A 22,256-nucleotide genomic window follows, 5' to 3' on the forward strand; every position below is an offset into this window, starting at 1 on the left:
ACAAAATAATGACAGACATCAGACACCTCATGAGCAAAGATCCCTTGATTTGACTTAAGAAAGGAGCCCGTTTTAACTAAAAATAACACCGTGGGATAGTGGAAAGACATTAGGACTTGAAGTCCCAAGTCTGAAATTTGATCCCTAGACCTGACACTCGTTAGTGGTGGGAATCTGAGGAAGCAGCTTCTCATGTTGAGGCACCCATGCCACAGCTGTATGGTGGGATGATAATGATGATAAATCATACCTCACGGGCCTTTGTGAGGACCAAAGTTAACGACAGATGTGAAAGTGCTTTCTAAACAGTATAGGCATTTTAGCTATTAGTTATTTTTCCAAGGCGTCACAGTGGTATCTTAGATTATCAGGGAGAAAGTAGAGCAAGCCACTGACAGGAAGAACCAAAACATACTCTGCAGACAGAGTGACAGTTTCCTTGGCTTTACAGTCCTCAGTGCCAAGAAAAAACAGGGGAAATCATTAGCATTGTTTTGGAGGCAATTTGAGGACAAGCTCCTCCATATTTATTTCCTTAACTCTCTACAGCTGCCTAAACAAGACTGTGCCAGCAAACCAGCAAATACTTCAACAATTTTCCTTTTTGCTTCTTTTTAATAAACACACTTTCAAATAAAAGACAACTTGTAGTTAACAGATTGAATATTGAGCCAAGTAGTCAAATCACCTACTTGCTAACTGTAGCAACATTGACTCTGATGAAATATTAATCAACTAAAACAAGATTTCCTTCTTAACCTTCCAAACCAGCTTAAAATGCACTATTTCACATCATCGCCAAGGTTAAGAGGAAGATTCTTATGATGTGATTGTAATTTATATTCCCGGATTTACAATTCATTTTAGAGGCATCAAGGCCACTTGGTCAAATGAAGGATACATGTGTGATGCTTAACTTCCAGCAGGAAATGGCAATGACACTCAAAGTAATAAACATGAAGGCTTTGCAGATGGAATACATTCGTTCATCTCTAAGTGCCACTCTTTGCCCAAATTACTTACATTTCATCAATTTAAAAACCTCAACTCATGTAACATTTATACACAAATGTTTTCTAGCTTCAACATTTGGTTGGCAAACCGTAAATGACATCACACATGTACTGCTGCATGATATTTTAAGTTCTTCTTGCCTCTAACCAGCTAGAGAAAAAAAAAAGCAAAAATACTAAGTGTAAGCTATTTAATTTAAGAGCTTTTATTGAATGCCTGCTGCCTGGGGAGCACGGTGCTGCATGCCGGGCCCTCAGGACAGGGAAGTCACAGAGCTGCGCTGTGTGTTCAGTCACTCAGGCAAGTCCGACTCTTTGCCACCTCATGAACTACAGCCCGCCAGGCTCCTCTGTCCACAGGGATTTTCCAGGCAAGAATACTGGAGTGGATTGCCACGCCCTCCTCCAGGGAATCTTCCCAACCCAGGGATCAAACCCAGGCCTCCCACATTGCAGGTGGATTCCTTACCATTTGAGCTACCAGGGAAGCCCCTGGGAAGTCACAGAGCTGCCAAAGTAAACGCACATTCAATACTTTGCTCCTTGTCATTATTAAGATTCTTTGCGATCCCATGGACTGTATGCATAATCTGTGGAATTCTCCAGGCCAGAATACTGGAGTGGGTAGCCTTTCCCCTCTCCAGGGGATCTTCCCAACCCAGGTATCGAACACAGGTCTCCCACATTGGAGGCGGATTCTTTACCAGCTGAGCCATGAGGGAAACCCATTAAGATGTTGGTCATAGAGCAAATCAGAGAAAGACAGGGGATCAGAACCCAGCATCTGGGGCTTTCTAGTTTGGTACTCTCAATGGTAGAAGCAGTTTTCCAGTGGGCCTTGCATTTTCCACCCTGAAGTATTCCACAGACTAATTATTATCTCTATTATCTGCCAACAGGATCACTAAATGAATACTCAAACAACTAGCTGCATATTTAAATAACTACAAAAGGTGATAAACAGCACTTCTATAAATCTACATTTTTTGACTATATCAACGATGGGTCTATTTTCAAAACCAAGCACATGACCACTGTTCATCAGACGTGGTCAAAACATCCTTCTGATCAAAAAGTTATGTGCATAGCAGCCACATGATAACAGAGTAAACAGTCTTTGGGAGCTCTCCTTTCTCCTCCTGCAGAGCAACATCCCTTCTCAAAGGAAAGCACATTTATTTTTGTCTCTGAATTTATTTGCATGTTGAGCTGTACAAGTTAAGCTTTCAAGGTTGCCACTCCTAGAAGCATCTCTCTGGAATCCTTGCTTCCATGTAGAATGACTTACTGGGCTGCTTATCCAACAAAAATGTACTGAAGAAAGCAAGGCATCAGTAAAGCTTCTGGTGGGAGTGATGAGCAACAGACAGACTGATAGATATAGACTCTTACTAGGGGACACATAAAGGAAATCAACATAGGACTGAAAAGACAGCACTGAGGAAGACCACTTTAGCCAGTGTGGCAGAGGCAGTTAATATTAGAATTCTGCACCAAAGCCCCACAAATCCTTATTGTATCTTTTGACTTTGATTTGGAAGAAGTGGTGATAAGACATGATTTTCTGGGAATAGAGGGTGAGGAGAGGGAGACAGGGAGTAGGATTCATTTGGAAAAGCTACAGACAGGAGATAAAATTCTGGGAGGCTCTTACTTTCCCATTGTCTAAATTCCTAAATTCATGAAATGTTTTCTCTTTCTACAACTGGTGGTTTGTCCTTTCTGACACCCAACAATGTCAGTTTCTCTGTGTATGGGTACAGTGTTGTTAAGAAATAGGCACTAAATGCTTGCTTTGATCAGTTTTCAAACACTACTTTCAGGTCATCTCTCCATTCTCTTTCCATTGCTGCTTATTCTGTCTGATGTTCCTTAGAAATCAAGACCTTCGACCTTCCTAACACCCCACCGTGGTTAGTTGCCCAATGTTTGTCTTCCTTGTAGGATGTAAGCTTCATATTTGTCCAGTTCACTGATGTGTTCCGCCTCATCTAACATAGCACTTACTACTTAGTTGGTATTCATTAAATATTTAAGGGAAGGAAGAAAAACAAACACACAAAGGAAATCTCCACACTGAGTATTGATAACTCAGTTTTTCACAACACATGTACTTGGAGGATGTGGTAGTATTTCCCAAAGGTACTTAATTTTTCAAATATGCAGGAGGATTAACAATTTCCTACCAGTATAGATAATTACTTAGTAGAAATGTTAGATTGTGATTACTAAGGTTGAATTACACTAAGGTTGATCAATGGTTGGTTCAAGGGCCATGAAGCTTAATATCTGAGACCAACTGCTAACTGTTGTTGAAACCTTGGAAAATCTACCAAGTTTAATGCTGAGTAAAATGTAAAATCATGAATTCAGTCTGATTTTGAGAGTGTACAATAACCAGTGAGAGACCCAGACAAAACCACACTAGGACCAGAGCACTTACAAAGTACTGGAGTACTAGTAGACAAAGGAGATAAGGACTTCCCTGGTGGTCCAGTGGTTAAGAATTTGTCCTGCAATGCAGGGGATCTGGGTTCGATCACTGGTCTGGGAACCAAGATCCCACATGCCAAGGGGCGACTAAGCCCACACACTACAACTACTAAGCCTATGCACTCTGGAGCTCATAAGCCACAACTAGAGAGCCTGTGAAGCAAAAAAGATCTCACATGCCACAGCTAAGACTCAATGCAGCCAAATAAATAAATATTTTTAAATGCATGAAAAGTTTTTTAAAAAGAAAGCATAGCATTGGTGTGTTTATGTACATTTTGAAGATGAACAGGTGAAGGCATGTTGATAAACATATAAAGTACATTTCCCTGGCATATTTAATTCTCACAACGCTAAACATTATCATTATGCACCTTCTATAGATGAGGACACTGGGGTTGAGAAAGTGTGGAAACTTTTCAAGGTCACACAGCCTGTTGGTGGTAAATACAGAGAATATTACAAAAGCCATGAGGGGATTGAAAGGTCCAAGAAAATTTATGAAAAATTACAAGTACTCTAGTGGAGATAGGAGAACTGACATTTCAAAATAAACCCTGGGTCAAGAGTCTTATTTGTTCTGAGAAAAACCACGAAGGGCCCTTTAACATATGCACACACACACCAATTACCTCTTTACAGTTTTTGGAAGAGTTAGAAGTGGAGATGTGCTGGCCAATGTTAAATGGTCTGATTGCTTATTTAATAGTTATCCTAGGACTTCAATGCCTTAGAGAAGATTATTTCTCTATGGATTTGGAGTGTGCCTGGCCTGTAAAACACTGATTGCTCTTAAGAAATTGCAGGCATTCTTGTTTGAGAGGTTGTTTGAGGAAAACAGAATTGAGACTCTGAGGAGTAAGAAAAAAATGAGTTCTTCCTTAAATTTAAAGAACCTAAATAAATAAATAAATAAATAAAGAACCAGTAAATTAGTGGTCAAGGCTCCAATGTGATGTTATTTAAGATTAGATATCCTAGAATTTATCGATATTAAATTTTACATGACATTCCCAGAGACAATATGCTTTGCTTACAGGGAAAGCAGGATGGAGTCTATAGTTAATGTAATATATGCATCATATTTCTTTGATCTCATGACAGAAAAGAATCATCTTTTCATTAAAAATTTTCAGACAAATGAATATCCACATGCAGAAGAATTATTCAAAAAAATTTTAAAAGAATGAAGTTGGACCCCAACTTCAAGATATCCAAAACTTAAAATAGATCATATAGATGATTCAAGCTCTTGTAGGGCAGAAACCAACAAAATACTGTAAAGCAATTATCCTACAATTGAAAACAAAAATTAAGAAAAAAAAAATGGGTCATAGTCCTAAACTTAAGAGCTAAAACTATAAGATTTTTATTAGAAAACATAAGATTAATTTTTTGTGACTCTGGATTCTTAGATATGATCCCAAGAGCATAACACCAAGAACAAAACAAAAATAGATAAACTGACCTCATCAAAGTGAAAACTTTGGTGGTTCATATGACCTCATCAAGAAAGTGAAAGACAGCAAATCATATATCTGATAAGGAATTTGTATCCAGAATTAAGTAATATTATAATACAACAATGGAATACCAAACAGTCCAATTAAAAATGAGCATAAGATTCGAAACTGTGTGGATCACAGCAAACTGTGGAAAATTCTTAGAGATGGGAATACCAGACCACCTTACCTGCCTCCTGAGAAATCTGTATGCAGGTCAAGAAGCAATAGTTAGAACCAACATGGAAAAACAGACTGGTTCTAAATTGGGAAAGGAGTCATCAAGGTTGTATATTGTCACCCTGCTAATTTAACTTATATGCAGAGTACATCATGGGAAATGTTGGGCTGGATGATGCACAAGCTAGAATCAAGATCGCTGTGAGAAATATCAATAACCTCAGATATGCAGATGATACCACCCTTATGGCAGAAAGTGAAGAAGAACTAAAGAGCCTCTTGATGAAAGTGAAAGAGGAAAGTGAAAAAGCTGGCTTGAAACTCGACATTCAAAAAACTAAGATCATGGCATCCGGTCCCATCACTTCATGGCAAATAGATGGGCAAACAATGGAAACAGTGACAGACTTTATTTTCTTGGGCTCCAAAATCACTGCAGATGGTGACTGCAGCCATGAAATTAAAAGACACTTGGTCCTTGGAAGAAAAGCTATGACAAACCTAGACAACATATTAAAAAGCAAAGACATCACTTTGCTGACAAAGGTCCATCTAGTCAAGGCTATGGTTTTTCCAGTAGTCATGTATGGATGTGAGAGCTGGACCATAAAGAAAGCTGAGTGCCAGAGAAGTGATGCTTTTGAACTGTGGTGTTGGAGAAGATTCTTGAGTCCCTTGGACTGCAAGGAGATCCAACCAGTCCATCCTAAAGGAAATCAGTCCTGAATATTCATCAGAAGGACTGATGCTGAAGCTGAAGCTCCAATACTTTGGCCACCTGATGTGAAGAACTGACTCATTGGAAAGACCCTGATGCTGGGAAAGACTGAAGGCAGGAGGAGAAGGGGATGACAAAGATTGAGATGGTTGGATGGCATCACCGACTCGATGGACATGGGTTTGAACAAGCTCTGGGAGTTGGTGATGGACAGGGAAGCCTGGCATGCTGCAGTCCATGGGGTTGCAAAGAGTAGGACACAACTGAACGACTGAACTGAACTGAAATATAGATCTCCAAAAACCGGGCTTCCCTGGTGGATCAGCAGTAAATAATTCACCTGCAGTGCAGGAGCCACAGGAGACTCAGGTTTGATCCTTGGATCTGGAAGATCCCCTTGAGAAAAGCATGGAAACCCACTCCACTCCAGTATTCTTGCCTGGAGAATCCCACAGACAGAGGAGCCTGGCAAGCTACAGTCCATAGGTGTCCATTGCAAAGTGTCAGACATGACTGAAGTGACTTAGCAGGCAAGCACATCTCCAAAAGCAACGTTATAATGCATAATAAGTTGTTCAACATTAACAGCCATCAGGGAAATGAAAATTAAAACCATAGCAAGATACTAATTCACACTCACTATGACAGCTACAATTAAAAAAAAGACAATTAGAAGTGTTGATAAGGATGTACAGAGATTAGAACCCTCATAGACTCTTAGTAGATTATAAAATGATTGAGACAATTTACAAAACAGTTTGGCAGTTGCTCAAATGTTAACATAGCATTACCATTTGACCTAACAATTCCACTCCTAGGAATATACTCAAAAGAAATAAAAACATGTGTCCACCTTGAAAAACCTGAAAATGAATATTTATATTACATGACTCAGAACAGCCAAAAAGTGAAAACCCAAATGTCCAACAACTGATGAACGCACAAACAAAATGATATTATTTCCATACAGTGGCCTATTACTTGTCCATAAAAAGAAATGAAGTACATGCTACAAGGTAGATGAACCTTGCTAACATCATGCTAAATGAAAAAAAATCACAAAGGCCACATATTACATAATTCCACTTACATGAAATGTCCAGAATGGGAACATTCATAGAAACAGAAAGTAAATCAGTGGTTGTCAGGGGTGGGTGGAATGAGGAATGACTGTTAATGAGAATAGGGATTCTTTTTAAGATAATGAAATGGCTTTGAAACTAGATCGTGGTGATGGTTATATAAACTTTGTGAATATGCTAAAAATTAAGTAAATCGTATATTTTAAATTGTTGAATTATATGGTATGTGACACAAGTTAATAAAACTGTTATTAAAGAACCCACTGAAAAAAAAAAGAAAAGAAAAGTGATAATAAAAGTCAAAGGCAACACTTCAATGAATGTTTTTTAGAAGCAAACAATAAAAAAGTACTCAATTCAGGGAAACAGACTATTTTAGAACAAAACAGTACCTCATAGGCTGGCAAAGGCCAAAGCATTTCTGTTTCTCTTAAGTTCTTACACTGGCTGATTCATATATTCATTCAGTTTAATTTATTTCACAAGGACTTATTCAGTACCTATTTATTCATAAATGCCTAGTCTCTTGGTGATAACATTTGAATACAGTAGGAGAAAGTAACTGTTGAATTAAAAGTAAGAAAATCCATTTGTTGACTCTCTCATAGTAACTCGCCCTCACAAATTTGGCTACTTAAAAGATAGTCTATAAGATATAATTAAACCAAATTTTACGAAGTCAAGCTAATAGATTGCTCATATTATAACATTGAATTTGGGGTGGGGAATAAGGAAATGCCATGGAAAACAAACAAAAAATGTGAAATGCTAATGATATAGAAAAATGCAAATATTTGGCAGCAGATTAACGCTGTACTTGTAATTAGTGTACATACTAAATACATATATCAGGAATAAATTAAAGACCTGGTTAGCACAGAATTTAATCTCTGGTAAAATATCTAACAGAATAATTTAATTCTTGGAAAAACACAGACATGCATACGTGGAGACACACACACATACACCTTTCATCATGTCTTTGAATTTGTGATTTAACCTCTGAACTCTAAGGCATTTGTTCTCTACAGGGGTCACATAGTATAGCTGTAAAGTAAAAACTAGTCAGGATGGTGCATAAAATACACGTCAGCTAGAAGCCAAGGGGTTTGTTCCGATTTAGAGCCTACTCAGTGAAAGATGCTGAGCGGGAAGACAGTGGCATCAGCCCTTGACCGCACAGGGGCTTCTGCAGTTAGAAATGTCATAACGCGAATCATAACAATACGTGAGGGACCACAGTGGAACTATTACAGACACAGGTTGGTCACATACTTTCAACGTGGTAACAGCCAGTTTCGAGGACTTTAGCATGCCCGAGAAAGGTCAAATTCAGGGGAAATGACCTAGAAAAAAGAAGTCCAGAGAGAGGGTCTAGGGGCCAGAAAAACTACTCAGACTCTTCAAATCCTTACTCTATGGAGAATGAGCCATTCCTGCCTATTTTAGAAAAGGCCTATATAAGGCTATTCCTGGAGAGAGGCAGAAATACACTGGTGAAAAGAAAAGGCTTCTGTGAGCTTCTGCAGCTACATTTTTTCAGTATTTCATCAACTCATACTACGTACAGATTAAAATCCCCTTTTACACTCCCCAGAAGAAAACACAAAGCGTGACACAAAACTGGCCCCAATTATCCCACGTTTAATCAAGGTTATCCCTCTCAATACCTTGCTTCCTAACACAGCTGAGTTACAAAAGCACCTGACTTCAGTGTCACCCCTACGTGGTTTTAATTTTTCCTTGATAAATGTGGTCAGGAAAGAAAAGGTAAAGATCTGGGCATACCCTGGTCACTATAATTTCCTAGTATGGCCATAATCAAGTTACCACAAATTTGGTGGCTTACAATAACAGAAACTTATTCTCTCGCATTCTGAAGGCTTTTAGCCTGAAACCAAGGTGTAAGCTTCCATGATAGCTCAGCTGGTAAAAGAATCCTCCTGCAATGCAGGAGACCCTGGTTTGATTCCTGGGTTCGGAAGATCCCCTGGCGAAGGGAATAGGCTACCCACTCCAGTATTCTTGGGCTTCCTGGATGGCTCAGACTGTAAAGAATCTGCCTAACAATGTGGGAGACTTGGGTTCGCTCCCTGGGTTGGGAAGATCCCCTGGAGGAGGGCATGGCAACTCACTCTAGTATTCTTGCCTGGAGAATCTTCATGGACAGAGGAGCCTGGTGGGCTCCAAAAGGGTCGACCATAGGGTCGCAAAAAGCTGGACACGACTGAGCAACTAAGCGTAGGAAGGTATGGTCAGGCTGTGATCACTGTGAAGGTTCTAGACGAGAATGGTCCCTGGGCCCTTCCAGCCTCTGACAGCTGTTGGCAATCCTGTGTGTCCCCAGGCAGCTTCTCTCTCGTCTCTGCCTGCATGATCACAGCGCCTTCTCCTCTGTGTCTTCTCTTTTGTCTCTCAAAAGGAACTTGCCATGGAATTTAAGGTTCAAACGCTTAATGCTGGATGATCTCTAGGTCCTTAATTTAAGTATATCTGAAAAGACCCACTTTCCAATTTGTTCCACAACTGCATTCTCATTTTCACTCAGCATTTGTTGCCTCTTGGTATAATGCAATTTTCCAAATTTTAGCTAACAGTCTTCACATTGAAAGTTCTAGATGAATTATCTTTTGGTAAATTACCATTTTAAATCCATTGGATTTTGAATTTGAATCTTAATCTGTCACATACAAACTCTTGAAAAAGGATGGGATATTATTCTCTATGTTGACACCTCCTCCCATTCAATTCTGCTTCTACTTTCAACTATCTGGCAACACCTAATTGATGATTGACCAAACATTCTTAGAATGCTTCTGAATTATAAAAAAAAAACAAAACAAAGAACTCTGTATTCATTGATTTACTCATGTACTACTCTTTGTCACCCAAACACACATCAAATTGGACTAAGTTATTATATATATATAATAAACCAATTTGGTTAACTAGTATCTCTATGTTACTGAAGGGCTTCCCTGATAGCTCAGGAAAGAATCTGCCTGCAATGCAGGAGACCCCGGTTCTATTCCTGGGTCAGGAAGATCCCCTGGAGAAGGGAAAGGCTACCTACCCCAGTATTCTGGCCTGGAGAATTCCATGGACTGTACAGTCCTGCTGCTGCTAAGTCGCGTCAGTCGTGTCCAACTCTGTGCGACCCCATAGACGGCAGCCCACCAGGCTCCCCTCCCTGGGATTCTCCAGGCAAGAATACTGGAGTGGGCTGCCATTTCCTTCTCCAGCACATGAAAGTGAAAAATGAAAGTGAAGTCGCTCAGTCGTGTCCGACTCTTCATGACGCCATGGAGTGTAGCCTACCAGGCTCCTCCGTCTATGGGATTTTCCAGGCAAGAGTACTGGAATGGGGTGCCATGGCCTTCTCCGCTATATAGTCCATGGGGTCTCAAAGAGTCGGACACGACTGAGTGACTTTCACTTTCACCTGACTTGCATATATTACTGAGTATCATGGAAGAGAGAAGAAAGCAAATGAGAGTAATGCTGCATACTTGTGAATTTCAATTATTTTTTATATCAAAATTCATAACTGCCTACATCACTACGAATCAATAGCACACCCATGTACTGACTAGTTATAAAGTTTATCTTATGAAATTTTCAATAGACACCCACTGTCACCAGTAATGTCTTTTCAGTATTATAGTAAGGGGCAATCAATCTTAAAGGAAACCAACTCCGAATATTCATTGGAAGGACTGATGCTGACATTCCAATACTTTGGTCACCTAATCTGAAGAGCTGAACCATTGGTAAAGACCTTGACACTGGGAAGGAGACAGATCTCCTCCTGTCTGAGGGCAGGAGGAGAAGGGTGTGACAGAGGATGAGATGATTGGATGGCATCACTGACTTAATGGACTTGAGTTTGAACAAATTCTGGGAGTTGGTGAAGGACAGGGAAGCCTGGTGTGCCTCAACCCATGGGGTCACAGAGAGTTGGACATGACTCAGTGGCTGAACAATAAAGTGGCAGAAAGTACCTACTAAAAGCAATATTTCAGAAACTCAGCAAATTTTGGGTTGAATTCTTCTAATTACTCAAATAGGAAAATGTTATTTTTTTTTAATGGAGAATCAAAGCCCTTCATTGATATATGTTAGCAGCTTTGCCATCCAAATATTTCTTAGTTAAGTTTTAATTGACCTAAATATTTACAAATTATTTATCCAAACAGTCATCCATCAACATTTTATTGCTCAGAACAAAAGTTTGCCTATTTAAGCAGCCTTTCTAATTAAAAATCAGTCAAGTCAGTCCTGGGTTTGGCCATCTATCAAAACCCCAGTTATTGTTCTGATTGCATATTTCATTCTTTGGCTATGAAAGATAAACTAATTATTGGATATTAAAAGCAATGAACATTTGAAATTTACTGTGAATACACAATGATCAAGGCTCAAAAACCATGTTGCAAAAAGCCCCAGCCAAGTACAGTACAACACTCTAAATTTAATACATTAATCTTTATTAGCATCATTACCACAATTGTCAGATGGTACTCAAGTTAAGGAAAACTCAGACAAGTCTCACTATAGAACCCACAAGAACAATCTTTTTCAACGATGCTTTCTGATCATCTGCTTCTCATCAATGAGATCTTTTCACCATAAAAAGCATTGACTGCCACATAACTGATAAATTAACTGAAATTAATCTCAGAATGGATTGCCTTATTGATGTATCTTATACATATATAGAGAGAGGTCATAAAAGTCGAACATGGGGTATCTTTTGCACCTAAGACTCTCTTTCATATATTATCTTCATCCTTCCTTTTTTCTTTCCTTCCTTCTTTTCTTTCCTTCCCCATAATACAAGCTCAGGAGGTAGATAGGCAGGGTTTGAATAGTGTACCAACCTAGTGTCTTTTCCCACTTCATGCGAGGTACCAACTGAGTTCAGTGTATCCATCGCTTCCTTCAAAAGAACACCACCTTGCCATGGCCAAGACAGCAGGCAGGGGACTTACTTTTGCTGCTGATTTAACTTTACCATCAGCAATTTGGAGGTACTTATGTATGAATTATAGTCATCCCCAGCAGGTGACGATGAGTAGCATAAGTCTTTTGTTCTGAAGAGCTGAACTGCTGTAAAATAGCTGAACCTCTTCCAGGAACAAGGCCCCAAACAATGTTTATGAAGCAATCAGTCTGACAGGCTAAAATCTGGAGTTATTGGATTAGTCTCTTGGAAGCTCTTCATAATAATCTACATTTAAAGTACATCTCTTCCTCATGTGGGGGAGGAATAATATGGGAGTAAAAGAAAAAAAAACTTATAATAATATGTCATTTACTGCTTGGGGATATAAAGTTTGCCAACCCACACTTATTTATCATAAAACATCAATATTCAGAATGTTTTACAACCTAGCAATAAATTGGAAATTTGCATATTAACTTTTAGAGAAGAAATATTGTTATTAATTATTCTCATTATGGAACCTGAAACCAATTATATTAAAATTAGAGTCACAAATATATTCATAATTGTGGTATACACATGGTTTTAGATATTAATGGTAAATCAACATTATGACAACATCAAGGAAGCCTATAATTAAAAAACTAAAAACAAACAAAATAATGAAGTCTATGAAAGGTTGTAAACACATCTAGAAATCAAGTTTGTGTCTACAAAAGAAACATTTTACTAACCACTCACATCTATAATTTGAACATCAATTCCATGAGAAAGAGTAGTTTTAGCTGTCATGGGGGAACTACGCCTGTCATCTGCCCAAAAGTAAGGTGGCCAGATTCCAGTGCTGGGTCCTCTCCCTTCCACTGCACCCTTGGTTAAAGTTACCTCATTTCACTAATCTGCAGATTCTTAATCTATGTGACAAAAATAATGCCTATACTTCTTCGGGTTATGTTGAAAACTAAATGGATGCTTCCAAAGTGCTAAGCATAATCTCTGACCTGGAGTAATCAAATCATAATAAAAAATAACAACAGCTAACATTTATTAATGTGTGCTAGACAATAATCTAGGAGTATTTTGTTGTTATTCAGTTGCCCAGTCATGTCTGACTCTTTGCAACACCATGAACTGCAGGACGCCAGGCGTTCCTGTCTCTCACCATCTCCTGAAATTTGCCCAAGTTCATGTCTATTGCATCCAGCCATCTCATCCTCTGATGCTCTCTTCTCTTTCTGCCCTCAGTCTTTCCCAGCATCAGGGACTTCTCCAGTGAGTTGGCTGTTTGCATCAGATGGCCCACATACTGGAGCTTCAGCTTCAGCATCAGTCCTTCCAAAGAGTATTCAGGGTTGATTTCCCTTAAGATTGACTGGTTTGATCTTGCAGTCCAAGGGACTCTCAAGAGTTTTCTCCAGGACCACAGTTTGAAGGCATTGATTCTTTAGTGCTCTGCCTTCTATGTGGTCTGGCTTTCACAATCTTACATGCCCACTGGGAAGACCATAGCCTTGACTATATGGACCTTTGTCAGCAGAGTAATGTCTCTGCTTTTCAATACGCTGTCTAGGTTTGTCATAGCTTTCCTGCCAAGAAGCAATCGTCTTCTGGTTTCAGGTCTGCAGTGATTTTTAGAACCCAAGAAGAGGAAATCTGTCGTCATGTCCACCTTTTCCCCTTCTATCTGCCATGAAGTAATGGGGCTGGATGTCATGATCTTACTCCATTTTATGGATAAAGAAGTTGAGGCAGAGGGAAGGACCCTGTCCCAGGTCACAGGGTTATAGAATAAACAATTGCAAGCCAGGAACTCTGACCTTAGGGCTTGTGTTCTTATCTCATATACCTAATCTCTTAATAAAGGTTAGTTGCTATTCTTATTTTTAAAAGACAGAAAAGAAGTGGAAAATAGGAGAAAGAGAAGAAAAGACAGATGAAAAATATAGAGGCAGCTATTTAATCATTTTCTCATGTTAGGAATCATTCTGTGCTTTTACTAGGAATTATTCTTATGCCTTAAAATTTAATCTTCATAACAATCCTAAAAAAGAAGTATGGCCATCCCACAGCTCAGATGAGAAGTCTCCGTTCTAGCAGCAGGATACAACACACAAAGTGGAAGGGAGCGATGGACAGCATTGCACTCTATCTAAACTTAGGCAAAAGAGCATCTCAGTTTCTCAAGCCCACATCCACAATTTTTAAAATAGTGACTTGGATATTTTGTAAGCCTGTAAGTGTGTATTACAACTTACTTAAAAAACCCATATCTATATGGCAGAGAACAAAATTGCCCTGTTGACTAACTGTGCAAGGTGATTCTCAAGCAGATTTGGGCAGGTATGGTGGTGCTAGTGATAAAGAACCCACCTGGCAATGCAGGAGACATAAGAGATGTGGGTTCGATCCCTGGGCTGGGAAGATCCCCTGGAGGTGATCACGGTAACCCACTCCAGTATTCTTGCCTGAAGAATCCCCACGGACGGAGGAGCCTGGTGGGCTACAGTCCATAGGGTCGCAAGGAGTTAGGCATTACTCACACAACTGAACACATATGCACACTTGGTTGGGAAGTGGGCAGTGAGGATGGTGGAGCTGGAGCACTTCATTCTATACAGATACAGCCTCTGAAAAAATCCCCACCATGAAGCAGTGAAAAATAATGAACTGAAATTCCTTCCACTCCTGGCCTGATCTTGTGATTCAGTTGCCTACCTAAGAATTAAAGAACATTCAACTTGCATTTCCCCTTGCAGGGTGGAGAGCTGAAAGGAAGTTGCTAAACACTTTACTGAAACTATGCATAATCTTAGGCCAGCTTTTCAGGATACGAATCAACTTTGATGGCATTTTTGATGTGCTCAGTGCATAAACTTTTTTATTAGGCTAAGGCCTCCCAGCCCCAAACACCCTTATCTGGAATTAGGATACCAACTGACTTCCATACAACCTTAAGGTAGAAATATTTGCATCCACCTCCAAAGCACTACCAAAGGAGCATCAGAAAGTCCTTGAACAGAGTGGTTCAACTCATGTCCCACACATGGCCTGATGACTTTAACATCCAATCCTTATAACTTAATCATTTATTCAACAGGTATTGCAAGTTTACTAAATGCCAGGTGCTGGGTAGACCCTGGTCAGCTAATCAATCAAGTTTGCTAGCCCAAGGTGAAACACAAGGACTAGATGGTAGAAAGGGCATTGGTAGTCTACCATTAGAAATAGGCTAGGTGACAGAGAAGTGGTTGCCCCTGGCTTAATATTGCAGGGGATGGAAAACAAAATGTGCTCCAAATTACAACACTCCATGCTCATGAAAATGTCCACACCTCATCAGTTATGCTGTGTCTGTTTAATCAAGGAAAGATTTCTGTCCTAAAGATATTGAACTAAGAAAAGTGGAGGTCCTTAGAGGCATCATCTCCATTAACTAGAATTTTTGCTTATGTGAATTAACTCATTTTTTAAATGCTGAATACAACAGATTACCAAATTCTGTTACAAAAGCAGCATGATAATATTTTTAAAATAAATCATAAATGATATCAACCTTATAAGAGTGTCATACAGATAAAATTATAGAAGGTGTATTAATGAGATTTGAAGGTAGAACATATTAGATAAAGATGAAGAGTTTTTTTCCTTATAAATCAAAGTGAGTCTAAAGCAAACACAGGACAAGATATCCCAGATTAGGAACTGAAGCTGCTGTTCTTTGGCTTTTACTTATTAATTATGTAAATAACAGTAATGTAGTTATTTCAAATCTTTAATTTTTTAAAAAAGATACAAGTCTTTTGATACAAAAGATACAAAATCATTTGACTAAAAATGAAGAAATAGTCTCACTTGTGTCTTACTGTGCAGTAAGTATGGTCAAAAAACATTTTTCCCCCTCAGTGATTATGAAAATGCTTGGGGAGAAAGCAGACATTCAGTAACATTCAAAAGATGTGATTGTTATACTTTACCACATATCACTTAAAAAAAGATATTTTATTCTAAACAATTAAAAACAATTTTTGAAGAGAGTCAATGTTTTTTAATTTTTTTTTTAACTTAAAAAGGATAGAAAAGAAAGATCTACAAACTACATTAATAATCAAGGTGACAGACTCTAGAAAAAGGGTGCAAGTTTACAAAAAATATGTATCATCCTCCAAATAACTTTATACATATATTTTCTTTGTGGTATCATTGAATAGGTAATTAATAAAGGAATTCCTTTATTCCTATATATAAATCATTCCAGACTCTGGAGATACAGAGGGGACAAGATAGTCTTAGCTCTCTCAGAACTTAGATTATATTAAGGAAGTCAAATAGAGAGAAAAAAGAAATACACAAAATTGTTCCAGGTCATAGTAAGTCCTAATGATTGAAAAAGATACTGTTATGTAGAAAAGTAGAGGGCTACAAGAAGACAGACAGAGGACAGGAGAAGAAATGCTAGGAACTGCTTTTTCAGAGACTGTGTCTAGGTTAGACATGCGTGTGTGCTAAATTGCTTCAGTCTTGTCCGACTCTTTTGAGGCCCCATGGACTGTAGCTCGCTAGGCTCCTCTGTCCATGGGATTCTCCAGGCAAGAATACTGGAGTGGGTTGCCATGCCCTCCTCCAGGGGATCTTCCCAACCCAGGGGTTAAATCTGCATTTTCTGTACCAGCAGGCGGGTTCTTTACTATCAGCGTCACCTGGGAGGCCCAGGTTAGACATGGTGATATGGAAAATTACTCTTGGGAGGTCACACCTCATTTGAGAACAGAGAATCATAGGAAGTGAGCATGTGAAGGATCAGGAGAAAAGCAAATAAGGCAAGGAGAGTGAAAGTATCAAGGCCCTGGTGCAAATGATCATTTGTCATCTTCAAGAAATGTAAACAAGACCATGGTAATGAATTTGAGATTTACTCTAAGTGCAGTAAAAGGTGTAATGCAGGAAAGTGGAATGATCTCATTTACAAGTTTAAAAGATTACTCTGGCTGTTTTATGATGAATGGTTAGGGAAGAGCTAGAGAAGATGCATAGAGAGCAGGTATAAGCAGATGGGTAGAAACAGTACATCTCGATTTCCTCCAGGCAAAGGTCCTCACCACTCTAAGAACAAGTAGGAGAAACTGGGGTTCAAGTGTAGTATGTTCGGGTAAATTTGTAGCTAACCGAACAAGAGGATGTGAAGGATATTGATTTATAAATTTAATCTCATTTTAGTGGACATTCTTACTGGCAGGCTGCCCTGTCCAGGTCAACATTTTTTATCAATTATTTGAATGGACACATGCTTATCACATTTTCTGCTACACTGAATGAGAAGGATAATCAATATGTCAGATTAAAAAAAAAAGATTTAAAACTATTTCAACTGTGATGGAATGAAGGGTCACTACTCAGAAGGTGAATATAATAGAAGTAAATATAATATTCTGGATTTAGGTAAAAAAATAACATGATTGGGGAGCTCTAGATTAATAGCCATTCATGAAAAATCAATGCTCTGTTTTTACATGAAATAAAGTTGAAATATGAGGTTGGAGCTTTAAAAATAAAAACAAAAACAATGAGTATCATTGTCAGTCCCATTTGCCAAAGGAGACATTCATTTCCTAGGATACTACTGTTCCCACTGTCCTCTGCAAAGGTCAAGATACATGCATAGAATTAAGTACATTTCTAAAGGATCAGTCAGTCAGTCAGTCAGTTCAGTCACTTAGTCGTGTCCGACTCTTTGCAACCCCATGAATCGCAGCACGCCAGGCCTCCCTGTCCATCACAACCTCCCGGAGTTTACTCAAACTCATGCCCATTGAGTCGGTGATACCATCCAGCCATCTCATCCTCTGTTGTCCCCTTCTCCTCCTGCCCCCAATCCCTCCCAGCATCAGGGTCTCTTCCAATGAGTCAACTCTTCACATGAGGTGGCCAAAGTATTGGAGTTTCAGCTTCAGCATCAGTCCTTCAAATGAACACCCAGGACTGATCTGCTTTAGGATGGACTGGTTGGATCTCGTTGCAGTCCAAGGGACTCTCAAGAGTCTTCTCCAACACCACAGTTCAAAAGCATCAATTTTTCAGCGCTCAGCTTTCTTCACAGTCCAACCCTCACATCCATACATGACCACTGGAAAAACCATAGCCTTGACCAGACGGACCTTTGTTGGCAAAGTAATGTCTCTGCTTTTTAATATGCTGTCTAAGTTGGTCATAACTTTCCTTCCAAGGAGTAAGCGTCTTTTGATTTCATGGCTGCAGTCACCATCTGCAGTGATTTTGGAGCCCCCCAAAATAAAGTCTGACACTGTTGCCACTGTCTCCCCATCTATTTCCCATGAGGTGATGGGACCAGATGCCATGATCTTAGTTTTCTGAATGTTGAGCTTTAAGCCAACTTTTTCACTCTCCTCTTGAACTTTCATCAAGAGGCTTTTCAGTTCCTCTTCACTCTCTGCCATAAGGGTGGTGTCATCTGTATATCTGAGGTTATTGATATTTCTCCCGGCAGTCTTGATTCCAGCTTGTGCTTCTTCCAGCCCAGCATTTCTAATGATGTACTCTGCATATAAGTTAAATAAGCAGGGTGATAATATACAGCCTTGACATACTCCTTTTCCTATTTGGAACCAGTCTGTTGTTCCATGTCCAGTTCTAACTGTTGCTTCCTGACCTGCATACAGGTTTCTCAAGAGGCAGGTGGTCTGGTATTCCCATCTCCTTCAGAATTTTCCACAGTTTATTGTGATCCACACAGTCGAAGGCTTTGGCGTAGTCAATAAAGCAGAAATAGATGTTTTTCTGGAACTCTCTTGCTTTTTCGATGATCCAGTGGATGTTGGCAATTTGATCTCTGGTTCCTCTGCCTTTTCTAAAACCAGCTTGAACATCTGGAAGTTCTCAGTTCACATATTGCTGAAGCCTGACTTGGAGAATTTTGAGCATTACTTTACTAGCATGTGAGAAGAGTGCGATTGTGTGGTAGTTTGAGCATTCTTTGGGATTGCCTTTCTTAGGGATTGGAATGAAAACAGACCTTTTCCAGTCCTGTGGCCACTGCTGAGTTTTCCAAATTTGTTGACATATTGAGTGCAGCACTTTCACAGCATCATCTTTCAGGATTTGAAATAGCTCAACTGGAACTCCATCACATCCACTAGCTTTGTTAGTAGTGATGCTTTCTAAGGCCCACTTGACTTCACATTCCGGGATGTCTGGTTCTAGGTGAGTGATCACACCATTGTGATTATCTGGATAGTGAAGATCTTTTTTGTACAGTTCTTCTGTGTATTTTTGCCACCTCTTCTTAATATCTTCTGCTTCTGTTAGGTCCATACCATTTCTGTCCTTTATTGAGCCCATTTTTGTATGAAATGTTCCCTTGGTATCTCCAATTTTCTTGAAGAGATCTCTAGTCTTTCCCATTCTGTTGTTTTCCTCTACTTCTTTGCACTGATCCCTGAGGAAGGCTTTCTTACCTCTCCTGGCTATTTGGAACTCTGCATTCAAATGGGAATATCTTTCCTTTTCTCCTTTGCTTTTTGCTTCTCTTCTTTTCTCAGGTATTTGTAAGGCCTCCTCAGACAATCGTTTTGCTTTTTTGCATTTCTTTTCCATGGGGATGGTCTTGCTCCCTGTCTCCTGTATAATGTCACGAACCTCACTGATATATAATTGATATATAATTGAGTGTAATTGTGTTGTGAAGAAATTGGTTGTGGATTAAGTACCTAGAGAAGAAAATAAATATGGGACAGGGAGTATGACCATATTTTCAGATTTGAAGCCTCACCAAAATCATAGAGTAAGTACCAGAAATGAAGATGAGAGATTTAAATACCTATTTCAATTTCAAGGAAGAGATATTGAACTTGTTTTTGTGTTTTTCCACAACTAGAGCAACTATGGTTCAGGATGCTTTGTAATGAACAGATGAGCTCTCTATCTTCAGAATTTTTCAAACTGAGTGATTATCAACCAAGGATTCTGAGGGTTGTAGGATATTAGACATGAAGAGTGAGGAAAGCAGGGCTGATGTCAAACTTAGGCCACTCAAATGCAAAATGAGTGGGAGAGTTTTACTTTGGCTGAACTGTCCTATTTAAACGTGAATGTGTGACTACATGCTCAGTTGCATCCAACTCTTTATGGCCCCATGGACTGTAGCCCAGCAGGTTCCTCTGTCCATGGAATTTTCCAGGCAAGGATACTGGAATGGGTTGCTATTTCCTCTTCCAGGGGATCTTCTCCATCCAGGGATGGAATCCACGTCTCTTGTGTATCCTGCATTGGTAGGCGGATTCTTTTCTACTGGGCTGCCTGGGAAGCCCCTGTTTAAATGACTGTAGCTGAATATGAGATTCTGTCTTTCCAATATTTTTGGTAGTAGAAATGTATGGACTTTTACAAAAGGAGAGTCTTAAGAGTTAGTAAGTTATGTTTTAAATGTCATAAATTAGAAAAATGAAAAGTTGCTCCTGGTATGTTAACCTCTTTTCTGGTGCTATTATTGTTACTGTTTTTTAAAATTTCCCACATCGTGAAATCCAAAAATAAAAGAAATTTAATATGGAGATTTCCCTACTCTGGGAGTTTATGATCATTTTCTAAAAAGAATCCAAGAGAATCCCCTTGTTAAAAATAAATATAGATATTAGATTTGTGTTAAACCAAGAGAAATAAACACTTTGGTTCTATACCACTCAATCAGACATACCCTCCTTTTTTTCTGCTCACTTTAGATTATTTGGAAGACTACCTCAGAAGAAATTCAAAAATAAAATAATCCTGGAGTCCCATATATACCTAATACTTAGAAAACTCATTTCTCAATTAATAAAAATGCCACCAAATGGCAATAATAGATTAAGCACTGGATATTAGGTATATTTGGTGTTGAGTTTCCTGAGAGGATTTTATTAATGAGACTATTCTACAGTGTTATTGCCGACAGACTTCATAATTAGGAAACCTTTGACATTAATGCACCGCTATATGAGTTGGAATTTTACACAAGGAAACATATAATCATAAGCAAATACACAAATGCTTTAAAATGCAGCTGAACAGCCATCCTCTAAGGCGTCTATTAAAAATGTGTACTGACTGCTCTTGCCCGTGAATTTTACTTTCAACTTGCTATTTCTAAATTCCACCATCTTTCCATATGCTCATAAACTTTTATTAGGCGGTGGTCTTAAGAGACAGCAAATTGTTTTTTAAATGTTCTAAACCAGAAATACAAAAGGTAAAGCTTTGATTGTCTCTACTTTTTGTTTATGTAATGGATTTCAAAATGTCCCTTTTCTTTCAAAGAAAGAAGAACTAGAGAATTACAGGATTAATACACTACCAAGGTTTTCTCTTTTCCAGCTGTGAGCTTTATGGCTAAAGCACTTTGCAGTACCGGCAGTTACTGGCAGTTCCATTGCTTGCTTATACACACTCTCCTTAAAATGTGTGTGTGTATAACCTGTTGTATATGTAAACTTTATGTGTATAAATTTGAGTGTATGTGAAGTTATGTGTATAGAGTATCATATAACCAAGTTATCATATAGTCAAACTATTGCAACCCTTGTAAGTTCAGATGAAAACATCTTCCCATTCAGATTTACCATTTATCCTACAAAAAAGGTGTTGTGCAAATATTTAAAAAGGTAAAGAAGACCAATATAACAAACTGAAATCTCTTTGACTTTTTAAGATAAACTGCTTTAAAGGTTGATTGGTACAATGGCACAAAAAATTCAAAGTCACTTTTGCAATATGATATAATTGCTACTTACAAGCAAACTGAAGCTTTGCTTCTCTGCTAACAATTGTTCCAAACGAGTTTGTTGCTATGCACTGGTACATTCCAGCATCTTGGGTTTTATTGGGGTTATTGATCAACAAGCTGCCTTCAACAACACTGTAGCGGAAATCCATACCAATGTCAACATCTGTTCCGTTTAACTTCCACCTATAGTATAAAAATGCCAGTAGATAAAGCCTTGTAACATTAAACAATATTTCTGAATTGTCTAAAATATATATATATAAAAATCTACAAATAGCATAAAACATCATCTGTGACTTTTTTTTTTTAACCATGGTAAAAAAAAAAATTAGAAAAGCTCTACATAGAAATGGTGTTAACCAAATGTTTATGAAATGAGCACATCCTTTTTAGGTAAACTGATATTAACATTTTAACACCTGTTTTTATGACTGTTTACAGTGCTACAGACACTTCACTCCTATTTTTCTTTTTTTCTTTTTGGAAATTTCCTATAGCATCTTGTATAAGCATCTTCAAATAGCACTCCTCAGTAAAAGTTCTTTTTCTGG

At 38.7% G+C, this 22,256-nt stretch overlaps 1 protein-coding gene across 1 annotated transcript in view; it reads right to left on the reverse strand.

The window, feature by feature from the left end:
* The window catches only part of CNTN4 (contactin 4), a 511,526-nt gene that overhangs the window by 313,944 nt on the left and 175,326 nt on the right, over positions 1–22,256 (reverse strand). The window contains exon 3 of the mRNA XM_061129161.1: positions 21,713–21,888. Within this exon, the coding sequence (XP_060985144.1) occupies positions 21,713–21,888 (176 nt within the window). The remainder of the gene's footprint in view (positions 1–21,712; positions 21,889–22,256) is intronic.

This window comes from Dama dama, chromosome 24, assembly GCF_033118175.1.
Source record: "Dama dama isolate Ldn47 chromosome 24, ASM3311817v1, whole genome shotgun sequence".
NCBI lineage: Eukaryota > Metazoa > Chordata > Mammalia > Artiodactyla > Cervidae > Dama > Dama dama.